The sequence below is a fragment of the Cibotium barometz genome, chromosome 24, assembly GCF_041138505.1.
Source record: "Cibotium barometz isolate CiBa-2024 chromosome 24, ASM4113850v1, whole genome shotgun sequence".
Lineage (NCBI taxonomy): Eukaryota > Viridiplantae > Streptophyta > Polypodiopsida > Cyatheales > Cibotiaceae > Cibotium > Cibotium barometz.
The window spans coordinates 21,244,481-21,269,438 of record NC_141069.1 but is presented as its reverse complement, the minus strand read 5'-3'; the positions used below and the strand labels follow the sequence as shown (position 1 = coordinate 21,269,438).

Genomic DNA, 24,958 nt, shown 5'->3' with positions numbered 1-24,958 from the left:
CCGCTAGCTACAGAGGATACAGGGACCACTCGGATCTCCGCTGATGGAGGAGCTGACAGCACTGGATATGGGCAACATTTGCTGGAGCTTGGGGCCCGACACCATCTCGTTATTTATAACGGGATGACTCAGTGGCCAGATTCAGGTGGGTTGACTTGCTTTCCAGTGGGAGGCGGTAGTAGTACAGTGGATTATGTGATGGGATCTCAGGAGGCAGCAGATATGGTGTCTCACTTCACCGTACCACCATGCCCCATTGGGGCGGATCATACATACCTATCCCTCACTTTCAGGAGCTTATTGGAGACCCACCCACCCATCATACAGCCACCACGCACTATTTTTCACTTCACTCAGGACCTAGCCGAGGTGTACGACTATCATGTTCATGATCAGCTATTTGCCTTAGATCCATCGGCACCCATGGCCATGCTCACCTCCCAGCTCTCACATGTACTGCACTCCACAGCCGCGAGGAGTTTCCCATACCACATACAGACAGGACGGCCACCTACATCTGGGAGCATGCCCCAGAACCGATGGTATGATGATGAGTGCAGAAACCTTTACCGCAGTCTCCGAGTGCAGAGGGCTCGCGGGGAGATCACCCGGAGGCAGGCAGGCAGGAGGATGCATACTCTCACCCGCCGTAAGCGGCGAGCTTATGAGGAGGCTCAGTACTGGGACACATATCACATGCTCATGAGCAGAGATGCTGCTTGGAGGAGACTCAGAGAGCCCCGTCCTCCCACACCTATTGCCGATCCTCAGACCTGGCAGACATATGCAGAGAGACTTTATGATGTGCCTGCACAGCCCCCTATACCACAGCCCACAGAGCCATGCCCCACAGTCTCCACCTTCTTCACCCCACCTATGGTTAGGAGGGCCATATGCCGACTCCAACATGGACGGGCGACAGATCATACAGGATTACAGGGAGAGCATCTCATCTATGCTATTGATACATTGGCACCATTTCTTGCTCATCTCTTCAACAGAGCTCTGTCTGAGGGGTTTCCGGCTGAGTGGACGATGCACACTATTGTGCCGATCCATAAAGCGGGAGATGTACTAGACCCCGGGAACTACAGGACCATCATGATTGGCTATATATTGGCCAAACTATACGGGGCAGTTTTGGAGGCAGAGCTGAGCAGTCATGCAGAGGTTGGGGGATTGAGAGCAGCAGGCCAGGCAGGCTTCCGTCGAGCCTCCTCGACCATCGACCACATTTTTACATTGAGGTGCCTGATTGATCAGGCCAAGGCACGGAGGCAACGGCTCTATTGTTGCTTTGTGGATTTCTGCAAGGCATTTGATACTGTGCCCAGAGAGCGCCTCTTTCGGCGACTACAGACACTAGGCATACCTTCAGACATGATGTGGGGCATATACAGGCTATATGAGCAGGTCTTTGGGAGAGTCCGATGCCCAGGAGGCTTGTCCGACAGAGTTGCTAGCACCATTGGTGTGAAGCAGGGGTGCCCGCTCTCCCCCACGCTCTTTGGGCTCTATATTGATGAGGTGGTCGATTACATCACACAGGGAGGAGGCTTTGGGGTTGAGCTATCAGGTATTACTGTACATGTTATGCTTTATGCTGATGACATCGTCTTGGTATCCGACACGCAGGTTGGGCTTCAAAGACACCTTGCGGCTCTTGATGACTTCTGCGCACAGCAGGGGCTCACAGTGAACCTTGGGAAAACCAAGGTTATGATCTTCCACACTTCACCTGCAGTCAGGAGCCACACTACTCTCACATTAGCAGGAGGGCGGGTCGAGGTGGTGAGCTCTTATGTTTACCTTGGGCCTTGGCATCACATTTACTAGCTCAGCTGGACGCTTCTCCATGGCTCAGGCAGTCCAAGACAGAGTGACCCGGGGGTATGCAGCTCTTGCTGGCCTTGAGCGTCAGTGTCATCAGGCACATTTTCAGGAACCCCGCACGAAGGGGTGGCTCTTTGATACATTAGTGACACCAGCCTTGATGTATGCAGCAGCGGTTTGGGCACCAGGGCTTGCAGCCTCCACATGGGTACAGCTGGAGAGACCACAGATCTTGATGCTCTCGAGGATGATACGCAGCAAACCATCCGTCCCGCACGACATTGTTCGAGCTGAGTTTGCTGCACCACCTATGGCAGTGGAGGCATTGTTCCAGACGATCTCCTTTATATACAGGATGAGGGAGATGCCCATGGAGAGATTATCCCGCCGAGCTTTTGAGGCATCCAGACAGCTGGCCGAGGCTGGACACACTGGATCTTGGTATGCACAGATGCTACAGTGGTTCTCACATCATGGTATAGACATTGAGCGGTTGCCACCTTTTCAGTATGATCACCTGCTCCACGGGGTTACCTCTCTCTCAATGAGAGGAACAGAGTGATGAGACAGGACATATGGCAGCACTACATACAGGAGACATGGACAGCACCAACGAGCCCACTACCACCGAAGATGTTGTATTACAGAAACCACTTTATGAGCATCTCAGGGGATGGGTTTATACATCGACCGCGGTACATGGATGTATACATGCCACACAGCTCTTGCGTTGCTATTGGACAGCTACGGGTCTCATCACATCAGCTAGAGATAGAGGTTGGGAGAGCGGCACGGGTTCCTAGAGCTGAGCGGATATGCATATTGTGCCGCGAGGAGGTGGAGACTGAGGATCACTTTGTATGTAGATGTAGAGCCCACCAGGGGGTCAGAGATAGATATGCAGGATTGTTTGAGAAGCACTCTTCACTACATCAGTTGATGGAGGCCTCGGACCAGCGACAGCTTGGCAGACTACTACTAGAGCTTCATAGTTCTCGAGAGAGACTCCTCCAGACACCCGCTCCCACTAGGGGTGGGAGACAGTCCCAACTCACAGATTTCTTCCAGAGAGCTATGCCAGTGCCAGCTGATGTACCACGTGGGGTGACCGCACAGAGAACAGAGGAATTGAGAGCTAGGAGGAGACCTAGACAGATTGGACATAGAGCACCTCGACTCCGTCACCGAGAGATAGCAGCTATCCGAATGAGACACCAGATGGAGACACAGGAGAGGCTAGCTCGCTTTCATTCAGACTCAGGGTACATGTTCATGCCATTCACAGCCTCAGCATCGGCGATGTATGATATCTTATATCCCTCTTATGGCACTGGATGGAGTTAGACATAGATCTGCATAGCATGCTTGTCCTACCCCTTCAGCATATAGAGATGCATCTTGCCTTAGCACTCCATCCACATCCCCACCCCCCTTATATTGTTTGTATATGGGCTCCACCGATCCATGATGATTCACAATTGTATCCAGACACATGCACACTTTTTCTTTTGTTTCTTTTCTTCCGATGACCGGAAGAACACAGTTGTATTATTTTTTGTCTCATAGGCCGACTTTGGCCTCTCGTAGACGTTAATATCTCTCTCTCTCTCTCTCTCTCTCTCTCTCTCTCTCTCTCTCTATTTTTCTGCACATCTACGTCCAGTTTTGTGTGTTATTTTCGTCGCGACAAGTGTGGTGATTTCTGAGCATTGAAGTTACCGATCTCCCCCGAAGCTTCCGCATTTTACAAGAAGGTTGATCTCGGATGCCTTGGAGGTCTATCATTGTTCCGTTTTTTATAAATTGCAATGTGTGACTTTGGAAGCTTATAAGAGAGATATTGATATAACCATTGCTGACCCAATATCATGTCGTCTTTGGATAGGGGCATTACCTCAAAGTCTAGCTTATGACGATATTGTTGGAAGCTTATAAGAGAGATACTGATAAAACCATTGCTGACCCAATATGGCCCCTCAACTTTCTCATCACATCCAACAATATCGTCATAAGCTAGATTTTTGAGGTATTTCCCCTATCTTCATCTGCCAACCCAATCTCATTAGTTTGGGGACTGTGAGCGGTGTTGGATAGGGTTGGGGGGAAGATTAGGGTTACATAGGGATAGTGATTATGGGGCAGCAAGACAAGATCAACACATACGCAAGATTAAAATAAACCCTAAGCTAAACACGAGATCCACAAGGGCTACATCTTGCTCAATGTTATATTCATATACACATAGGGGTGGCTATTATATAGCCCAAAGTACATGATAGGATAAGGATGACCAGTCACATAGGATGACGTCCCTAGTTACATAATCCATACAAGGGGTGGTTCACATGCCCCTACTCACACACTCTTTTACATTGAATTTTCCCAACAAACCCTCCCTCAATGGAAAGGAGTCATGAGCTACAAAAATGGCCAGCACGGGCCCATGAGAATTTCATGCTTAATGACCGAAATGATGGCAGCTTCCGGATGTCATGCGACACAAACAAACACCAAACAAGATGGTCTTTAACGGAATCCTGGAAGTTGAGTTGAGGATGAAGGAATGGTACCCTCCCAGGAACTGAGTCTCGAATTCGAGAGGTGAGGGATGGAGACCCAAAACGTGTCTAAAACCAAGTGTGAATTACTGACTGCTCTACTCTGTCACAGATACGTAAATGGGAAACACCAACTAGAACTGTAGACGGCATATTAGAAAACCCCATTGGATGTGGCATAAACACAAACAAAAACATAAAAGCCCCAAATACAAACAGAAATCCTTGATTGGACATAAGAACCCCACAGAAAGCAAAAAACCCCCGAATTTGACGGAAACCCTAATGCCTAGAAGTCCCCAATTAATGAAGCATAGTTCAAGAGCTTCAGTTGGCTGACTCAATGTTCACAGGATGCCCAAAATCTGATTATAAAACCCCGAAAGATGAGAAAAGCCACAAAATTCTGTTAAATGGCTTAAATCCTCCAAAATTCCCAACACTAGATGCCCACTTAACACTTAATGGCACAAGAAAAGTCCCAATTTAACAAAAATGGTCCCAATTTCGAAAAGCCCCAAGTTTGGACAAAAAGCCCTAAACTTGCCCCTAAATTCAGCTGATGGAAAAAGCCCCAAATTTTTATAGAAAGACTTCTAAATGGCTGAATATGCAAACAAGTGTGTGCATGATGTGTGAGTGTGAGTGCAAATGTGTAAATGTGAGTGCATGTATACTGTATGTATCTGTATCAAAGTGTACGTTTGTGAGTACGTGTATAACCTTAAAATTTTGCTCACCGAAAAATACCAAGAAAATAAGGAAAGTCCCAAATCTGTGTAGTGAATACTCTTTGTCCTAGGAAGATCAAAGATAAAATCCATAGCAATACTCTCCCACGGTCTATCTGGAATAGGCAAAGGATGAAGTAACCCAGGAGTCTTTTGACAGTCACACTTCACCTTCTGACAAATGATACAATCACGAACAAAAGCATCAGCATCCCTGCGCATAGTAGGCCAATAAAAGATGCCTCCAAAGCCTTCACTGTAGCCTCAATACCACGATGGCCTGCATAAGGCGGAGCATGGCGTTCTGTCAAAACCTTCCTTCTGCCTTAACTGAGATGTGACACACAATTTGTCATATGCATCATCAAAAATCCTTCCTTGAGAGAATAATGATCAACTCGCTCTCCTTCGGTCAAACGATCAAAAATCCGCTCAAAATCTGAGTCATGAGCATACTGTTCTCGCATATCATCAAGTTCATGATGAAAGATAACGGAGACGGCGGCCACATGTGGTTTCCTAGACAAGGCATTTGCTACCACATTCTTTTTGCCATCCACATGAACAATCTTAAAGTGAAACATGGACAGAAAGTTTGCCCATCTCATATGCTTCTCTGAAAGCTTCGTTTGGGTAAGGAAATAGCGAAGAGTCTAATGATCACTCTGAACAACGAAATCAGCCCCAAGAAGGTAATGCTTCCAAGTAGAAAGAGCATGAATAATCGCAAGAAGCTCCTTCTCATATACTTGTAGATTCCTTTCTGCTGGTGACAAAGTTCTACTCTCATAAGCAATAACATGTCCTTCCTGCATAAGAACAGCTCCAATGCTATTCCCGCATGCATCACACTGTACCACAAAAGGTTTATGAAGATCCGGTAAAACCAAAACTGGACCAGTGGTTAGCTTTTTCTTAAGCTTGTTGAAAGCTTCCACTTCCTTTATTGTTCATCAGAATTTTACATCCTTCTTGGTCAGGAGATGTAAAGGTGAAGCAATTTCTGCAAAGAATCGGATAAACCTCATGTAATATGAACAAAGTCCTAAGAAACTTCTCACATCATGAATAGTCTGCAAATCCGGCCAATTCTTTATTGCTTCAACTTTCGCTGGATCCATCCTGACGCCATCCGTAGACACTATATGCCCAAGAAAGTGAATCTCCTGCATGAAAAATTCACTCTTCTTTCCATTGACAATCAACCTATGCTTTTTGAGTTCCTCAAACACTTTGGTCAAATGCTCTCGATGCTCCTTCTCTGAATGAGAAAATACAATCATATCATCAAAGAAGGTGCGCACAAAAGTACTGTGGGGTTGAAAATCCCGATCCATCCTCCTGTTAAAAGTCGCTGGAGCATTCGTAAGACCAAAAGGCATGACCAAAAACTCAGAGAGTCCAAAAGTTGTCCTGAAAGCTGTCTTATGCACATCTTCTGGTATGATGCGAATTTGATGATATCCACTCTTTAGATCAGTGCGACTGAAGTAAGCTGTTCCCTGTAACCGATCCAAAATGTCATCGATTCGAGGTTTAGGGAATCTGTTCTTGATGGTAATCTTATTCAGTGCCCTGTAATCAATGCACATCGGCCAAGAACCATCTTTCTTTTGTACCAAAAGCACTCGTGAACAATAGGACAAAGAGCTTGGCTGAATCAACCCTTTGTCCAACAGATCACGCACTTGGCTCATAATCTCTTCTTGTTGGGCTGCACTCACTTTATAGGGTGGCTTATTCGGTGGTGAACTTCCAGGAATCAAATCAATCCCATGATCCTCAGGCCTAGCAGGCGGCAATTCCCCTGGCAAAGCCTATGAAAAACAATCTTAAACTTTTAAGAAATTCCAATCTTTCCTTATCCAACTCAGACAGATTAGAATCTGTGGTATCCTGATTCTCTTTAACAAACAGTAAGTAAACAGAAAGATGTTTCTTTATTAAACGAGAAACGGCCGAGGCCGATACAACAGGAATAGATTCTCCTTTAAGCTTTACATCAAGAGTGTGTTCCTTATTCTTATGAGTGAGAGATTTTCATGTTGAAAGTATCTACTACCGCTTTAACTTTATGGCACCAAGGCATACCCAACAAAACATCACAACCCTCCAAAGGCATTATGAAGAAATTATCCTCTTTGTCCGAGTAAGTCTGCACACTGAGACGCAGTTTCCCAATGATCGGTGTAACCTCAACCGAATGTCCAGGACAAGCCAAAGTAGCCTCATGTAACACACCCATCTCCTCTGGTTTGATGCCCAACTTGCTGCAAGCCCGGGGGTGATGAAGTTTGCATGAGCCCCGGGATCGAAAAAGATCAAAGCCTCCTAATCTCGAAGTCTTCCCCATGCTCTGCATAACTCTGAAGATGCATCCCCTTGCTTCAATCCTATTAAGTCAGGTACTAGTCCAGCAGACGGTTTTTGTTTCTTTGCTTTAGGCTCTTCTTGCGAATCATTTGCGTTTTTAGGTGCTCTCTTTGGACACCTATAGTACCGATGCCCCGCTTCTCCACAAGAGAAACATTTGTTGTGAGCTATAAGCTCTTTCCTTTCTTCATCTGTCCTTTGAGGTAAGGGTTGAAATTTTCTCTTCTTGGATTGCCCCTTCTCTCATGGTTCAGTATTTTTGGTCTCCTTTGACTCCTTTGATGCTTTTTGGGAGAAGAGACGTTGATCCTTGAATCCTGACATCTGACCAGTAAGCATGGCATATCCAGTCTGAGCATTTTCTATCATCTGAGTCATATTAATGACCTTTGTTTTGATGCAATAATCTCGAAGCTCCTTGGGTAACCCACAGCAATATGTCTCTACTTGCTCAACTAGTGACACGGGCCTAAAGGATGTGACCGGAAGCAGAGCATCCCAAAATTTCTTGTTATATTCTTCTAGATTGCTACAATCTCTGGAATCTAATCGATGCCAAGCTGTCATAACATCCACCTCAAAAGTCGGTGTCAACCATAAGGAAGAGAAGATTTGCTTGAACTCCACCCAAGTGCTAGGCGCTATTCCCTGATGATGAAGTGTTGACCACCATTGAAGAGCATTACCCTTCAGGAAAGAAGCTGCCTTTCGTACCTTAGATGCCTCTGTGAAGTTACCACCAGAAAATGCCGCATCAAATTGTTGAATGAAGGTGAGAGCCTTCAAACGATCCTTTGCACCACTAAAAGAATCAAACTTTACTGCAGCACCACCCTCTTTATAATCTTTTGGCTTCTCGCCCTGAACAAGATTATCATAGGGATGTGGTTTGAGAAAAGAATTGCTCACAGCATTAGATCCCATGCCCATCATACCACCTCCCATACCAGGCATACCAAAAGCACTTCCACCACCACCATAAGTTCCATACATACCTCTTGGCATACCTCCATACCATAGTGACATGGGACGGGGGAAACGGACCCTAGGGATGGGGAACGCCTGGGACGGGGGCGGGACGTCCGCGGGACGGAGGGATGGGGACGGCAGCCAGACTACGAAACGGGGACGCCCGGAACGCGTTCCGGGAACGGCGTTCCCTGTCCGTACGGGGACAGTCAAACTGACCGTTGGCGGCAGTTTTTGACCGTTGGCGGGGCTTCAACGGCTATCTCTCCTAGCCGTTTGGTGATGCGCAACTCCTCCAAGGCTTCTTCCTTGAGTCTCTCTCTCCCACATGGCTCCCCATCTTCTATATAAGAGACCTCCATGCTCTCCTCAAGCCATCTCCTCTCCAAGCTCTCCCTCTCCAAGACCCAAGGCTCAAGCTCTCCCTCTCCAAGCTCTCCTTCTCCAACATCCAAGCTCTCCCTCTCCAAGCTCACCCTCTTCAAGCTCTCCTTCTCCAACATCCAAGCTCTCCCTCTCCAAGCTCACCCTCTCCATTGTCCAAGCTCTCCTTCTCCAACATCTCCATCCCAATTCTCCATCTTGACTCTTTCTCAAGCTCTACCATCCATCTCAAGCTCTACTCTAGTCTCTATCACTATGGCATCCTCTTCTCAAACCCCTTCCTCTCCTCAACCCGGGTCCGCCGCCGCCTCCACCACTTCAACACCCGCTCCATCACGACGAAGGAGGCCCGCCGTACATCGATGGAGTTGGTGGGATGAGGTAGAGTGCTCGCAATACGGTCAAGGGGGTGGTTCAAGACCATGGGTATGTAAGCTTTGCGGCTACAAGCGAACCGGCGGTGCCCACAAAGTGCGTGCTCACTTCTTGCATGAGCCCGGCAACGAAGTGCAATTTTGCAAGGAGGTTTCGGCCGAGAAGAAGAAGGAGCTCCTTGAAAAGCTTGTGGTTTATGAGGTGGCCGAGTTGGCAAAACGCAATCCTCAAGTGGCCGTCGACCCCACATCCTTTGTGAGGACATCAACGCCGCATGTACCTCGTTCATCAAGAGAGGCATCCGCTTCCCGGGGATGCCAAAGTACTCTTGATGAGAATTGGAACCCTCAATTGAAAGAGGAGGTGGACATGGCGGTGGCACGATTCTTCTTTCATGACCACATAGCATTTCGGGCGGCACGGTAAGTCCTTGGCACTATGCTCATGTAGTATGTACTATTCAAAATTCAAATATCATGCTCTAAACTTTAAAGACTAAAACTTAAAAGACTAAATGATGGTAAAAATCTGAATTTTGTTTGTGTTTTGCATATGGTGTTTTGGATAGATCTCCATACTTTCGGGCCATGTGCAAATTGATAGCGGAGTATGGACCCTCTTATGTTCCCTCCTCTTCGGAGACCATCCGCACCTCTCTCCTTGACAAGGAGAAGGCAAGCGTGGAGGTGGCGGCCAACCACATGAAAGAGCAATGGGCTGAAAATGGTGTTACCCTCGTCGTTGATGGGTGGAGTGACACTAGAAAGCGCTCCATCCATGGAGTTGTTGCCTACTCACGAGGGGAGACATACTTTGTCGACTCCCATGATGCTTCTGGGACGGGGAAGAGTGCCGAGATACTTGCTGCGGAGTGGGCAACAACACTAGAGACGGTGGGGGCGGAGAATGTCATTGCCATATGTGCGGATGGAGAACCGGCAAATAGGGCGGCGGGGACAATTCTCCAAGCAACTTATTCTCGCATCACCGTGTGCTTTTGCATGGCCCATTGCCTCAACAACCTTATCAAAGACATAGGGGCCTTGGATTGGGTTGCACCTGTCATTGAGGGTGTCAACAAAATAGTGACCTTTGTCCTCAACCATCACAGGGTGCAGCACGAGTTTTCCAAGAAGTCAAGCCTCTCTCTTCTTAAGTATTCCGAGACGAGGTTTGCATTCAACTTTCTCATGCTAGGCCGCTTGTGTACATGTAGCGGGGCATTGAGGGGACTCTTCCTCAGTGATGAGTTTGCATGCACTTCAGAGGCTTCCATGACGGTCGGCAAATTTTGCAGGGAAAGGGTGGATGATACGGCATGGTGGGAGGAGGCCAAGACGCTTGTGGAGATGGTGCAACCGATTATTGATCTCCTTAGGGTGGTGGATTCCACTCAACCATGCATTGGCAAAGTGTACGAGGCAATGGATCGCATGACAGAGAAGCTAAAAGCAATGTTCAAAGTCAAGCCTCACTATAAACAGGTCAAATCCCTATGTTTGAAAAGGTGGCAAGCCTACCACTCTCCCCTCCATGCTGCTGCCTACATTGTTGATCTTGAGTTTCAAGGCAAAGGGCAACACAAGGACAAAGAGGTGAGCAAAGGCCTTCGACAAACCTTGGATCGCCTTTACACTAGTGAGGAGGATTGCCGCACAATCAAGGACCAATTGCAGATTTATAGAGAGAAGCGGGGGGCTTTTGGTTTGGCAGATGCACAGACGGACCGCTTCAAGGTAGGGTCTGCACTTTGGTGGGAGGATTATGGTGCGGAAACTCCAAAGTTGCAGGAATTTGCTGTGCGCGTACTCTCACAGGCTTGCAGTAGCAGTTGCCTAGAGCAACTCTGGTCAGTTTATAGCCACATTGCCTCTAAGAAGAGGAACCGCCTTGGTGTACAGCGTGCAAATGATTTGGTGTTTGTCAGTGCCAACTTGCGAATGCTTTGCAAGGGCTTGACAAAGAAGGCAGATCCTTTCACCGAATGGGAGCAGGCACAGCAGGACCCACATCTCTCTGATCAGCAGAGGGCCAAGATTTTAGAGGAGCTTGAGGTTGTGCCCGAGGCATTGTCCCCCCCACCTCCCCCTCCCCTCCCACTTGAGGACCAGCCTATGGAGGACTTCACCGAGGAGGTCACGATTGATCTTCACCCTTTTCAGCCTCTTGCCTAGTCTCTTGAGTCTTGTATCTTGGCACTTAGTCATTTTGCCTTGAGTGTACACCCTCCTTGGGCCTTTCATTATGCCATTTGGCATTTTTGTTTAGATTGATCATTGTACACTCACTTTTGTTTATCACGCCATCGGCGCCCCATTATAGTTTTTTGCTAATACGACTATGCATTTCTCCTCTTTTTGGTGCAATTTTGTGCTTAATGTCTTGGTTTCTAAGTGTAAATCAAGTGTGTTAAAAAAAATTGCAAAAAAACAATCGTTTTTAGATTGCCGTTTTTTCCACCGTCCTCGGGACGGCCTTTTGCCCCGTCCCCGTTCCCGTTCCCCGTCCCCGTCCCCGTTCCCGTTCCCCGTCCCATGTTTCTATGCTCCATACATACTTCCATGCATACCTGGTTGCATACCATAGCTCCCAGTCATGCCCATGTTGGGTACACCCATCATGGAATGAAAGACAGAGCCTCTGCCAAAGTAACCAGGATGAGAAGTATTGAAAGGGTTTCCATGGATAGGTAGGGGAAAAGAAGAAGAATCGGGGTATGGCTGAAAATTTGGGTGGATGGGAGCCGAATGTTGAGGCTTAGCTTTCTTCTCAAACCCTGCCTCCGTGGTTTAAAATCAGCTTTGAAGTTTTGTGGAAAACGCGAGTCCTTCGCGAGTTCCATTAATCCCTCCATCGAACTCTGCATCTTTGCTTCATAGGTGGCATCATCACCTTCAAGCTCTGGCATATCGGAAGGTATTTCTTGCTCACTTTCCTCGTCTTCATCGAAGTAGTAGTCGTCCTCTTTCGAAGATAAATCCTTCATCTCCGCACTAGTTCCAGCCATAGAATTAAATGTGTCGACCACAAGCTCGCCCTTTTGAAAAAGTTGACGATGAATCCCGGCAATGGAACCTTGAAACCAGCCTTCAGAAACTTGACGGGCGGTGAACACACTTAATCACACTTTAATCAGTTTATGAACTGGAATAATAAAATTTGGAAGAAGAAAAAAATAAAATAAGTGGAGCTAGAGTGCTCCTACACAAAAGACCAATTGGCCCCAAAGCATGGCGCCCCTGTAGGTATTTATTTATAACTCAAGGTTGGCGTAGCGCTTGTACAATTCCCAAGAAGATGCCTCCTTGATCCACGGGGAGGAGATCTCCTTCGAGCTTTCATCCAAGATGTGTTGTGTGATACAAGAGCCTTGGCCCCTTATTTATACAAGTATGGGGGAAAAAGCTATGCTTTTCCCCCTTGGAAAAATCTAATAGAAGAGCTTTTTCCCAAAAACTATCGATTAGCTTTTTCTCTCCTCTTCAAAAAAAAATAAAAATAAAAAAATAAACATGGCAAATAGCTTTAAAAAAATTTCCATGTTGCGTTTGGGCTGCCCGACGCTTTTCTCATGCGCTTTTTTTCCCTGCGCGTTTTGCTGCCCGGCGCCCATGCTTTGCTGCTACCCGCCTTGCGCTTGCTGCAAGGCGCCCATGCTTCGCTGCTGCCCATGCTTCGCTGCTGCCCACGCTTCGCTGCTGCTCGGCCTGGCGCCTACTACGTGGCAGCACTTGCACACGTGAAGTCGAGCCTGCCACGTCAGCTAGCCGTCATCCTCTGCTACAGCCAGTCGTCTACAAAGCAGGCCTGCAGCTCCACGTCACCTGCCACGTCACCTGCACCTGTGCCACGTGGTAGTGCCACATCAGCTGTTGACTGGGCTAACTGTTGACCCACAGGATGCCTCAGCTGCTGCTCTTGCATCAAGGTAAGAGAAACACACACATACATGCACATGAACAAACATATGAGCATGCACACATGTACACACACACACCAAACATGTATCTGAATCCACACACATGTACAGACTTACACATGCATTTACTGGATTAAACATGATTAGTGAATGCTTAAACATGCTTAAAACATAATTACAATGCTTAAGACAAAGAGGTAAAATACTCAATCCTGTAACAGATGGTGGGAAACATGGGCACTTGAAAGGGTAGTGTGAGTTGCAGATCTTCACCGACAATCATATTGTTTGCAATATTGTATTCATATGCATTGGTATGGAAATCTGGTCAGAAATGCCCATGACACCATGTACTTGATTCTCCCAAGATTAATATACTCGATTTGAGGGAGGGGCCGGTTGTTCCGGCTCATTGTGCGTCTCTTGTCAATTCAGCAAATTACATCTTGTATTGAGCATGTTGTCCATTAAATCTTGGTGTATTTAAGCGTATTGATTTGCATTGTGTTCAACCAAGCATTCCACACCGATTGGTTGAATTATAGCTAGGCAAGATACACAAGCTCCAAGGAGCCAAATCGTCAAGGGCACATGCGTTGGTGGCACTGGATAGGGCCGAACCAAATCATGGGCAAGTATGGACAGCACGTGGACATTATGGACCAGGATGGACAGTTTGTGTGTACATGCAAGGTGCTTATCATGGGGATGTGAGCTGGCTGCCGACTGCCCCTACATGAGAAATGCAGCAGTAAAGGCATTAATATTCATTTTATGCGCCAATGAGGTGGTAACTTAAGGGGTAGAGGTGTTTGTCTAGGACCACGAGGTCCTGAGTTCAAAACGTCACATGGTGCTTCCTCAACGGCGTTGCCTATTGGCGGATAGAAAAGGTGGTTAAAAATGGTAACTATGGGAGGATCTTGGGCCTAAGGCTAGTCAGGAAAAGACAGGGAAAAAAAATAGATTCATTTATGCATGAAATTCACAATTGTGGGCTGTGTACAGTATTAGAGCTTTGGCTATTGTGCATCCGAGGGGTTCCTTCATCTGTAGGCAAGATAAGTATTACAAGTCGTTTTTTTTTTCCTTCTTGCAGCCAACACCATTGTGGCAACTCTCATCCTCTTTGTGGGCCATCTTGGCTTCTTTGGAGGCCTCCTTTGTGGAGCCTAAGGGCATACAAAGCCCTCTTAGCAAGAAGCTCAAGCTCTTGTGAAGCCCATGGGCTGTAGAAGGTAGCGCTGCCCACAAGCTGCTCAGTGCCGCCAACTCCTCAGCCCTCTCCCATACACAGAACAACTCGCCTAGCATAAACCCTAAATTAATTTTTCAATTTCTGCATTGCCGCCCACCGCTGCCCCCGATCTGGTGGCTCATCCCACTCCCGCCCGTTGCCGCCGCCCAGCTCAGCTGGTGGCGCCACCATAGCACAACCAGATTTTCGAACTGAAAATTTTCACAGTTGCATTCCTCATAATCTCTTGAGTCTCCCGAGCCAAAGATCATCAAAATCAAAGTCCATTTGGGCCTCCAAATTTTCTTTGCAAATTTTCAGCCATCACCAAAATATAGCTATATCGAGCATTGGGGTGTATTTGACATTCTTGGAGTTGTCTTTCAGTGGTATTGGCATCGACTTTTGGCATCCAAACAATTCTCAATCCTGACTTTTTTGTCAGCAAGCCTCTATTCAGATAACTTTTTTATACCTACACTGTGTCATTTCAGTACATTTGCAGGTCTGCTATTAGTGGGTCACTTGGCATCTCTCAAAGTTGCCATTCAGTGGATATTGGGTGTTTGTCAGAGCATTGTGCAGTGGCATTTGTTTGGCTTGGATAGTGTATTTGTTTTGAGTAATGCCTAGCAATGATGTATTCAATTGGTTGGGAGTAGAGGACAAGTTAGATGGTTCGAACTACCCTCTTTGGTCGTACATGATGCATCATGTTTTGGTTGTTGAAGGCTTATGAGATGTAGTCAGTGGCCCGTGAAGCTTGACCAAAGGAGCAACCAACTCCTAGTGGCAATCAAGCAACTGACCCATATGAGATTAGAGGTGATGAAAACCAAGGTTGAGGTGGAACACTGGTTCCACTCGTACACGTGGCTTGTCACTTACAAGTGGTTCAAGTAGTACAACACGTACCAGTTGTGTTGATGTTGGTCCAACTCCTACTTTGGACCAATGGAAGAGATGCACATGCACATGTAGTGATTGCTCTTTCTGTGAAGAAGTCCATCCCACATGTTTGCTCTTGTGAAATTGCCAAGTAGGCATGGGATGCACTTGCATCTTTGTACCACCCCTTTGGAGGCTGAAACGGGCGGCGGAGCTGAGAACCGGCGGCCGGCGCTGGAGGACAGACGGAAATTCGGGCGATGGCCAGAAGCGCAGCGGATGGCTGGAACTGCGAGCGACGGAAGTGTAGCGGACGGAAGGTGAGCCGGCGACGGAAGTGCAGCTGGAAGGGAGGCGACTCCAGCTTCGATGTATGAGCGGTGCTCGTGGAAGTCGATGATCCAGACCCTTTGAAGTGAGCCACCACTAAAGTCCTCTCCTGGGGAAAGAGTCCAACATCCATGACATCCGATTAAGAAAATGAGAGCTGGTTCCCCATCAGATTCTAGAGCTGCCAAGGGGATGTTGTGACGCGTGAAACCTCCCAGCCAGAGGGGGGAAGGGTCCTGGAGGGGGGTCTGCCATATCTCAGTTGATGGCAAGGACTACTTGCTCTTTGCCTCTGATCTCCGCAAGGTGCCTGCCGTGAGCCACATTTTAGACATTATTATGTAGGTCAAAAAGGCAAAACCGACCTGAATACGACTTGCTATTAAGATCCCTATAAAAAATCAAGTCATGGGTCATTTGTAAGCATTCAGAGAAAAAGATTGCAGAGCCAAGTCCAAGGACGAGAGAGCCAAGATCAAGGGCATGTAGCCACAACATCTGGATCAGCCAAGTATACCTCCACATTAGCGTTTGCCACTAATGCACAGAGGAGGACAATAAGCATTTAGTTTATGCATAGCGTTCAAGAGTGAGATTTGTGATCTGCTACTAAATAGGCAGGTCAAGGGTCATTCTTAGCAAGGGAAGACCAGGGTTTGCAGAGCCAGATATCCAAGCAGCAAACAGGGCATCTCATCAGCAATTTGCAGCTTTCATGTGAGCGTTTACCGTGTTCAGAGGACAACTGCACATCAGTTTTAGGTTATGCATTGTAGCAAGTTTTGCACAGCACACATACATTTCTGGCTTTGGATCGGTCTCGCATTGTATATAATCATGTTTTGGCAGTAGTGTAGGTCTATCACCTTGTCTATTGTGTACCTGTAGCTCATCATGATAAGTGTTAAAATCAGCCTCTAATTAGCATTATTCTAGTCTAGCCTCGGTGGTCATGTTACATTGGTACCAGAGCATCCAGCCACCTCTCTGCTAGCATTCTGCGTTATGTGATTTCAAGGCATTTTTTGGCATGCATGTTGGGGTTTGCAAGCAACTAGGTCAACATTATGTTAGGCTTTGCGTTACGGTTTATTGTAGCTACGTCTTGCACATGGCGTTATTTCCTTGCATGTAGAGAGTCTGCATTAGTGAGGTCTAGCAAAGTTAACATTTGCTCTTCATGGGAGAGGTACAAACAAGAATATGACATCTTGGAGGAGCGGTAGGGTCGGGGACACACGGAATGCCAAGACATGATATGAATGGGAAGAAGAATGCCAACGGGAAGTCGAAGAGCATCTAGCCTGGACAAACGGGAAGATGACGAGCGTGAAGCCCAATACAAATGGAAGGAAGGTGCATGTGTGCATGCACACACACACTAGCACGCTCTGTTTAGTTCTAGCCTTCATCATATCTGAGTCTTCCCTTCACCTGCAGACTAAAGTGATAGAAACTCAGTATGGTGGTTTATCTATGAATATATGAAGGGGACATAAGATAGGAGGACATATCTAATGCATGAACCTGCACCTAATATTGGGTCCTATGATGTGAGTGGGGATGTCATAGCATGTAGTCTATGCATTGCATGATGGAGTTGATGATCTGAATCTTTATGAGTAGTAGACTCTCATGCAGTTAAGATTGCATGTTGTTTTTGCTAGGTTTTGGAAATAACCTAAACTTTTTGTTGGTATATATTCTACTGATGGGATAGATTGAGTGGAGAAAAGGGACAGAGGGTGTTCTATCTACTCGATGAGTTAGTGGGTTAGCTCCCCGTACCCATGGGTGTGCCTTTTGACACGTTTGAGCTTGTGGGTAGTGATAATGCTGTACTGTACATAACCAGCAAAAATGTTATGTTTATTTCTTTTCAAAGAAAGTTCCATGGTTCAAACTCACAACCTCTGGTTCCTGAGCTAACCACACATGCAAGAGCTTGCCAACAAATGTTATGTTTATGACGAGCTCATGATACAGAAATACAACACAAGACATCTTCACCCTCCTTTCGGCCTCGGGTTAAACAAGACCCAGATAAAGTCAAGTTAGAGAGCTGTGTAATGGGCGATTACTCTGCACGGTTCAGAGAGCACAACTACGATCACTCCTTGGCAGAAGCTTGACCCTATCTTTGAGTGCGGTAGAATGAAGACGTGTAGAAGTCAAAGTCTCAAGAGTCAAGACACGAAGGCAGGGTAGCCTAAAAAATTGCCAGAGCTAAGCCTCTTGTGCTTATTCGCATCTCCCAAATTGGGCACCCAATTACTTTTGGGTCACCCATGTGGCACCATCCCGATTGACCATGTCGTGCAATTTGGGACGTCCATGTGGTTTCAAATTGTTGGAGGGTTAAGTATTGTGACCAGTTTTGTGTAGCACAAATACACAAGAATTGATGAGGCTTTTAGCGTCAAAAATATGCTTCAAATTCTACAACCATGCTTGGCAAGTTGGAGATGCCTTACAACAATTTGAGATAAAACCATTCTTAGGAAGCGTGACCCAGTGTGTTCTCTTGTCGAAGCATATGTATGTTTGATTTCAGGATCCTCAGAACACCAACAGAAACCGTGGATTTGCCTCTGTTGAGTTCTACAATCATGCGTGTGCTGAAAATACAAGGCGGCAGTTCTCCATGCCAGGGTTCAAACTTGGGACAAATTCACCTACTATCAACTGGGCTGATACATGTGGTAGTACGGACAGTGCTGCAATTTCTCAGGTGAACAGTGTCCGCTTGCACTAAGCCAAACCCCATCCCTTTTTAAACCTTCGTTAGTTTGGGTGCTTGTCTTGCTGAAATATCCAAGCTCAGAAGGGTTTTGGCTTGCATGGTATCAGGTGAAGGTTGTGTATGTCCGCAATCTGCCCAGCAGTGCACCCAGGAACAACTATGGAAGCTTTTCAAGCCTCATGGGGAGATCAGCAAAGTTGTTTTGCCCCAATCGAAACCAGGGCAACCGAAACGCGATTTCGCCTTCGTACACTACACTGATATTTGTAATGATTCATTACTGTCTTTTGCCTGCATTGTAGGCAACAGCCTGGTGTGCAAGGGATGTCTGCCCCACAAAGAGATAATAGAGGTGGTGGGAGAGGGTCTCAGCCTCAGAGACAGTGGTGAAAGCAGTGGTGGCAGCTCATGCCGTTATCGCCCGTATTAGTACTCGGACAGTTTCAAGTTGCACTAGATGTATACTTCCACAATTGTATCATAAAAAAATAGTAGCTTTGTCTTATACTCATAATAAAGCCTCCACATCACCCCTTTGGTTGGACAGCTATGAAGAGCCAAGTCATTTACACTTAAAAACCATGTTCTTCAGTTTGTTGTTCTTGTAGCATTGATAAATCTTATAATTGGAAGGCGCATTTAGTCATGTCAATCCATTGAGTTGTGCTCACCCTTTCAGTGGGTGTTGCCTTTGCATTGTGTCCTCCTTTTCATGACTCCATCATTCTTTAAATTGTGGAAATAGTTTTATCCCTATACAATTTGTTCCTAAATCTTATGATTTGAAATACATATGCACGTTTGAACCTCTTTACAACAAAATGAAGTCCATAGCTTTTTTGTGCAAAATCAAATGTGCTGTGTTACCATTAAAATAAGGCTTGAGGTATTGTAGGATTTGATGCTCTTGATCATTTAAATTTCATTAATGATTTTTTCCCTTCTAGGAATTAATCTAGGCAAGCACTGAACATGTACTAGCTTTTTGTCTCCCTTACTCCTTTTTGTCGCATTGCCATTAAGAGTGTAGAAGATTGAGATTAAGAGTCACAAATTATTAAGGTCGTCCAAAAACCACTTGATGCACTGGGGGATATGTAGTTCTAATTAAATTTATTTAATTAAATTTATTGCCCCATGACACATTAGATGGTTGATATCTACTTGTATTGTTGAATGCTCATTGATATACTTGAAGGCAGCCCCTTATTGTAAGAGCAAACACTCACTACCAATTTGCAATATGTGCTCGAGGGGTTGAAAGACAGTTATATAAATGGAGTTTGCTTTCATAGAAAGGAGGAAATGCAAGAAAGATGCCAAGTGCAATTAATATGAAAGAATGCACCATTTTTAGATGAAAAGGATCCTTGTGTGATCCAACCATCTTTCCCTAAAGCCTTGCTTTTAGCCCATTGCATGTTTTCATGGAAAAAAAAAACCAACATTGATAATCAGATCGAGGGAAATAAATTTGCATTTTGGTTTTACCTACCTTTGATATTATCCTCTCAAATTGTGCATTCGCTTGTAGTGCATTAGAGCTCAATCATGATCATTTTTGGCAAGCAGCTAGTGAGTTGTTGGGCATTAATTGCTTCAGAAGTAGTGAGTTGTTGGGCATTAATAATTTAATTGCTTCAGAAGAGGCATGATGCAATTTATATTAGTTATTAGTCATGTTGAAAGTTTTCTTTGTTTATTGGTCCTGCTTGTCAGTCTGTTTTTAGTACAGAAAACTCTTCTGGTCAATGATCAAGCAATCTATCGGAGTGGGAATTTTTAACTTTAGGAGTATTTTGATAATTAAATAGTTGGTTTTTAATTTCATTTACTAGTTTAGATTTGATGTGAGATATGTTTTGATTATCACTCATGGTTTGTGTCACTAGAGTTATTGTTCACAATGACAAGTTAATCATCAAGCAAAGCAAGGATGGTTTATTTTATGATTTTTGTTTTTCAAATTTTTGTTTTTGTGTAGGTATGTTTTGATTTGCATTTCATGTTTGTATAAGTTTACAATAAAAGCATTACATAGAGGTAGGACACCCTTTGGATACTAATATTTGCAGTTTGTTTCTATGTTCATATTTCTTCTGCAAAGTCTCCAAAGTTGTAGAGAACAAGTAAATCTACTTGCTTAAAATTTTTGAGTTGCATTGGATGTTCTGCATGGAACCTGGCAGCTTTGCTTTAGGATTGTAAGGATGTTTTTGTTTAGTTTTGTCATCAAAATGCCCCAATTGTGAAATTTTCAAGGCACTTACTAGCATTATCACATAGGTCTACAATGTAATGATTCACAAATTGTTGATTTATTAAGCTCATCTGAAGTGTGATTTACAAATTGTTGCTCTATTAAACTATAAAATACGAAAGAAAAGGAATGGGAAAAGGATTAACCCCAATCCATAGATGATGGGCCACCACCCATGCATTATAATGTGTAAAGGTGCTTATGGGTATGTGCCTACATGTGGAAAAACTTAAATCCTAGCCTTAATTTTCCAATGTATGGGCCCATCCATAGCCTGCTCACATGTAGATTGTGGGTGTGTAAGTGGTCTAAGTGTATATGTTGAATTTCATCTTGACCTCTAATGTCCCACACTTGTTGAGAGAGAATGGGAACTACCCGTGCCTTTACAATGCACAACTTCGAGCTTTATTTTTTTTAAAATAAATTTGCCCACCTGATTTCTCCCATCAAGCTTTATTTTTGATGGGTTGCCTTGCCCATCAAAATCATTTATATATAGATATTTTTGGAAAAACTGTTTATAAGCAATGTTTATAGTGTTTTTTTTTTTGGAGAAAAGACTACTCTTAAAATTCATTGAAAATGGGTAAAACAAGATGCAAAAGTCAATGTTGTAAGTATAAAAGCTAGACTTATAACGAAGGAGAATATATTGTCACAGATAGTCAAGGAGATGATTTGTATAGGTGTACATAGGTGGCATGTGAGGGAGGTGGTGTCAGCTCTTAAAGAATAAAAAGACAACCTAGCCTATAATATAAATAGATTTTGTAGTTGTGTGTCTGGTTGGCATTACTGTGTGTTGGACCTCCTTGGTGGTAAAGGTTTCCATGTCAACATTTCTATCACAAATTGTCTTTGGACTCTGGAGTGAAAGCTTTCATGTCACCAAAGGCTTTGAATGGTGGTGGGAGCTTTAAAGGGCAGATTTTTTCCAACAGCTCATGCTGTTACGAGAAAGTGATTCCTTAAATATTTGCGTGCAAATATTCAATGTCGGTGGTGTGCAACTGTCGGTGGGTGGTGGTGGGTGGTGGTGGAATCTAGCTGTCAAATAAATCCGTGTATCCTAAGGTCTGCCCAAAGCTGGAATCCAGCTGTCAAATAAATCCGTTTATCCTAAGGTCTTCACTTTAGCCTATTTTGGTCCTTATTTATCTCCCCCCCTCTCTTCTTTTTGGATTCCATTCCTTTCTCACTATCTTATGAGTTTTCCTTTATCACATTTTTAAAGTAAAAAACCACGATTCTTGAAAACTACCCTTCAATTGAAGTACACAATCCATTACCTTCCTTCCTTTTGAACTAACACATTATTATAAATCAACACCTTCACATCATCTCTTATTATTGTCATATATGGTCTGTTGCCCTGGCTATGACTTTAAAACAGCTCCCCCCCCCTCTTTACTTAAAAAAAAAATAACACATTCAAGTTTGTTCCATCCCCCCTTTACTATCTTGACCTCGATAGCTTCACACCAAAAAAAAGGGAATCTTGTCTGTTACACATTTACTTTACTTTTATTATGAACTGATTTCCCAACTCGCTCTTTCTAACTCTCCCTTCTTTCTATTCTAAAAGATCATGCCCACATGTGACATACCATGAATTTAGATGTGTTCAAGGGGTTAACATTGTGAGACAAATTGATTTCCTAGAATATATCAAAGTTGAATGAAGGGAAATGCAACTTCAGAAGAACCCTTATATGTTTACATCTGTTTCCCACACCAATAGACAGCTAGACTCCCTTGTTGATCAATCCACCCATCTCTTCCACAAAAGAACTTAAGTAATTCTTTTTCAAGTGGCATCCATTTTGATAGAAGATTGATATTCAACTATGAACCATATGAAGCATAAAGCCATAGGTAAATGTATTATTGTTAAGGAATCAACATCAAAAGGGTGTTATAGTGTTCTCTGTGTGTGCATGTGTTATGATAATGTCCACAAAACCATATATATATGTATATGTATATGTAAATGTAAATGTATACGTGTGTATATGTATATGCATATATATGTATATGTGTGTGTGTGTGTGTGTGTGTGTGTGTGTATGTATGTATGTATGTATATATATATATATATATATATATATATATATATATATATATATATATATATATATACATACATACATACATACATACATACATATATACACACACACACGTGTGTGTGTGTGTGTGTGTATATGTATGTATGTATGTATATATATATATATATATATATATATATATATATATATATATGTATGTATGTATGTATGTATGTATGTATGTATGTATGTATATATATATATATGTATATATATATGTGTGTGTGTGTGTGTGTGTGTGTGTGTGTGTGAGTGTGTATATGAGAGAGAGAGAGAGAGCCCATCTGATCCCAATAGATAGAAATAATATTCATTTCAATCTAGATAGATGTATAGTAAATGAATAAAGTAAGCAAACTAAGATGAATCACATATAATGCTCAACTTTTGAATGATTGAGCTTTAGAGACATTTAAGATATGTCACTCAAATTATGGACAATTCATTAGACACACCACAACATGTGTTTTTTGAATGGTTGGACAAAATTTTATGAATATGCTATAGGCTATGATATGGTTAAAACAAGAGTAACGTGGTTCTTAAAAGACACACTACAACTTGTGTTTTTTGAATGGTTGCACAAAATTTTATGAATATGCTATCGGCTATGATATGGTTAAAACAAGAGTAATGTGGTTCTTAAAAGAGAACTCAAATTTGCAAGATTTTTTTCATGTTTTTAACTATATTAAATTTCCATTGTTGGTGCCACATTAAAGTTGTCATTTATGAGCTGAATCATGCTTAATAATCTTTAATGGGGTAGATGTAAACCTTCTAAACCCTTGAGGTAGCACTACTCTATCTATAATCAAAATTTGGCCTTTTGACATCATAAATTTTCAGCTTAGAAATGCCTTTTAGAACCTTCATTGTCTTGTTTTAATGGACTACCAAATGAAGTTTTGAGGGAGTATTTAAGTATTTTGATTAATTTAAAAGAATGAAAATAAATAGAGGTTGACATTTTGCAAAGATAATTTGGGACTCCAAGGCCCCTATAAAGTTTCACATGACTTTTAATCATTTCTACAAAGCCCCAACTTGTAAATATATAACCATGAAATGTGTCCCATAGCTTAGTATGTGCTAAAAAGTTTGATAATCCCAAATTTGCCTGCCTCATGATCTATGTTAACATAAGTTCTAACATGATGTGAATAATGTTAATTTGAATTAGATACTAGTTAAGCGACAATAAATAAGGGACACACCCAAAATAGGTTTAACCACCCAATTATATGTATGATGTTAACTTAAACGGTCCTTCTAGTCACTTGATAATCTAAAATATATTAACCAGATTATTGATTTTCTCCTTGTGTAAGGTCTCAGCCTTAATTATACTTTCATTGCGATGGAAGAACATTAACCAAAGGAATCAATATAGAACATACTTCTTCTCTTTATTGAGGCCTTTCTTGAGTCATAGCCCTTGGTTAATTTTCCTAAGAACTTTTCTAAGAGTCATAGCCATAAAATATTTCTTGAGTCATAACCCTTAGTTATAATGGAGTCCTTACATTCACCAGCTTTCTAAAGATCAAATGTTACATAATTAGGGTGAAGTATTGACTTTTAAAAAAGATTATATATGCAAGGTCGGTTCGGTCATTTATAGGGAAGTGAGCATTGATTGTCTCACCTCTCAAAAGAAATGTAGGCAATCTACTTACTCTCTTTCTTCCAATAGTAGTACCAAGATCTCCTAACTCTTTCTAGGTTATGGGGTTCACTTCTTGCCTGACCTGGACTTGTCACCCTTCTTATCACCTGTGCCTCATGAATAGGACTAGGTGAAAAGGACATCATGTTGGGTCTGGGAGCACTAGCCATGAATACATTGGGAAGTGAATACTAGCAATGAGGTTTTACTATGTGTGGGAAAAAGTTTTAACACTCTTATTTCCACAAACACAATTATAGTGCAAGCATTTATTCTCATATAGTTAAATATAATTATATGGATGATTACCATTTCATTTAAAGAGTGTTTATAGTTTAAGTTTTTTTGTGTTTCGCTAACTATATCAAGGTTAAACCCCCAAAAATAAAAAGGCTAAAAGTAAAAAGTCCTTGTCTCTCGATCGACTGATGACTCCTATTTATAGCTATCATAGGGTATAACTTCTAGTGACTTATTGCTACTACTCTTTATAATCGTCAAGATTTTATAAAAAATCTGAGTGGATCTTCTAGTTTGCTAGCATATTAACCTAATCTAGCCTATTCCATTAATGGCTT

At 43.5% G+C, this 24,958-nt stretch overlaps 1 protein-coding gene and 1 pseudogene across 2 annotated transcripts in view; one reads left to right on the top strand and one right to left on the bottom strand.

The window, feature by feature from the left end:
* Positions 1-18,991, top strand: part of LOC147625018 (uncharacterized) — a 58,803-nt pseudogene extending 39,812 nt beyond the window's left edge. The window contains exons 4-5 of the transcript XR_015268901.1: positions 18,152-18,328; positions 18,448-18,991. The product of XR_015268901.1 is annotated as an uncharacterized LOC147625018 (transcript). The remainder of the gene's footprint in view (positions 1-18,151; positions 18,329-18,447) is intronic.
* Positions 7,739-8,603, bottom strand: LOC147625019 (uncharacterized). Its single transcript, XM_086818827.1, has one exon. The coding sequence runs from the start codon at positions 8,519-8,521 to the stop codon at positions 7,739-7,741; it is 783 nt and encodes a 260-aa protein (XP_086674953.1). The 5' UTR covers positions 8,522-8,603.
* Positions 18,992-24,958: the final 5,967 nt, after the last annotated feature.

Bases quoted from the DNA above. Each gene is read 5' to 3' on its own strand.
- LOC147625019 (XM_086818827.1), bottom strand. From the start codon at position 8,521: ATGTCACTATGGTATGGAGGTATGCCAAGAGGTATGTATGGAACTTAT.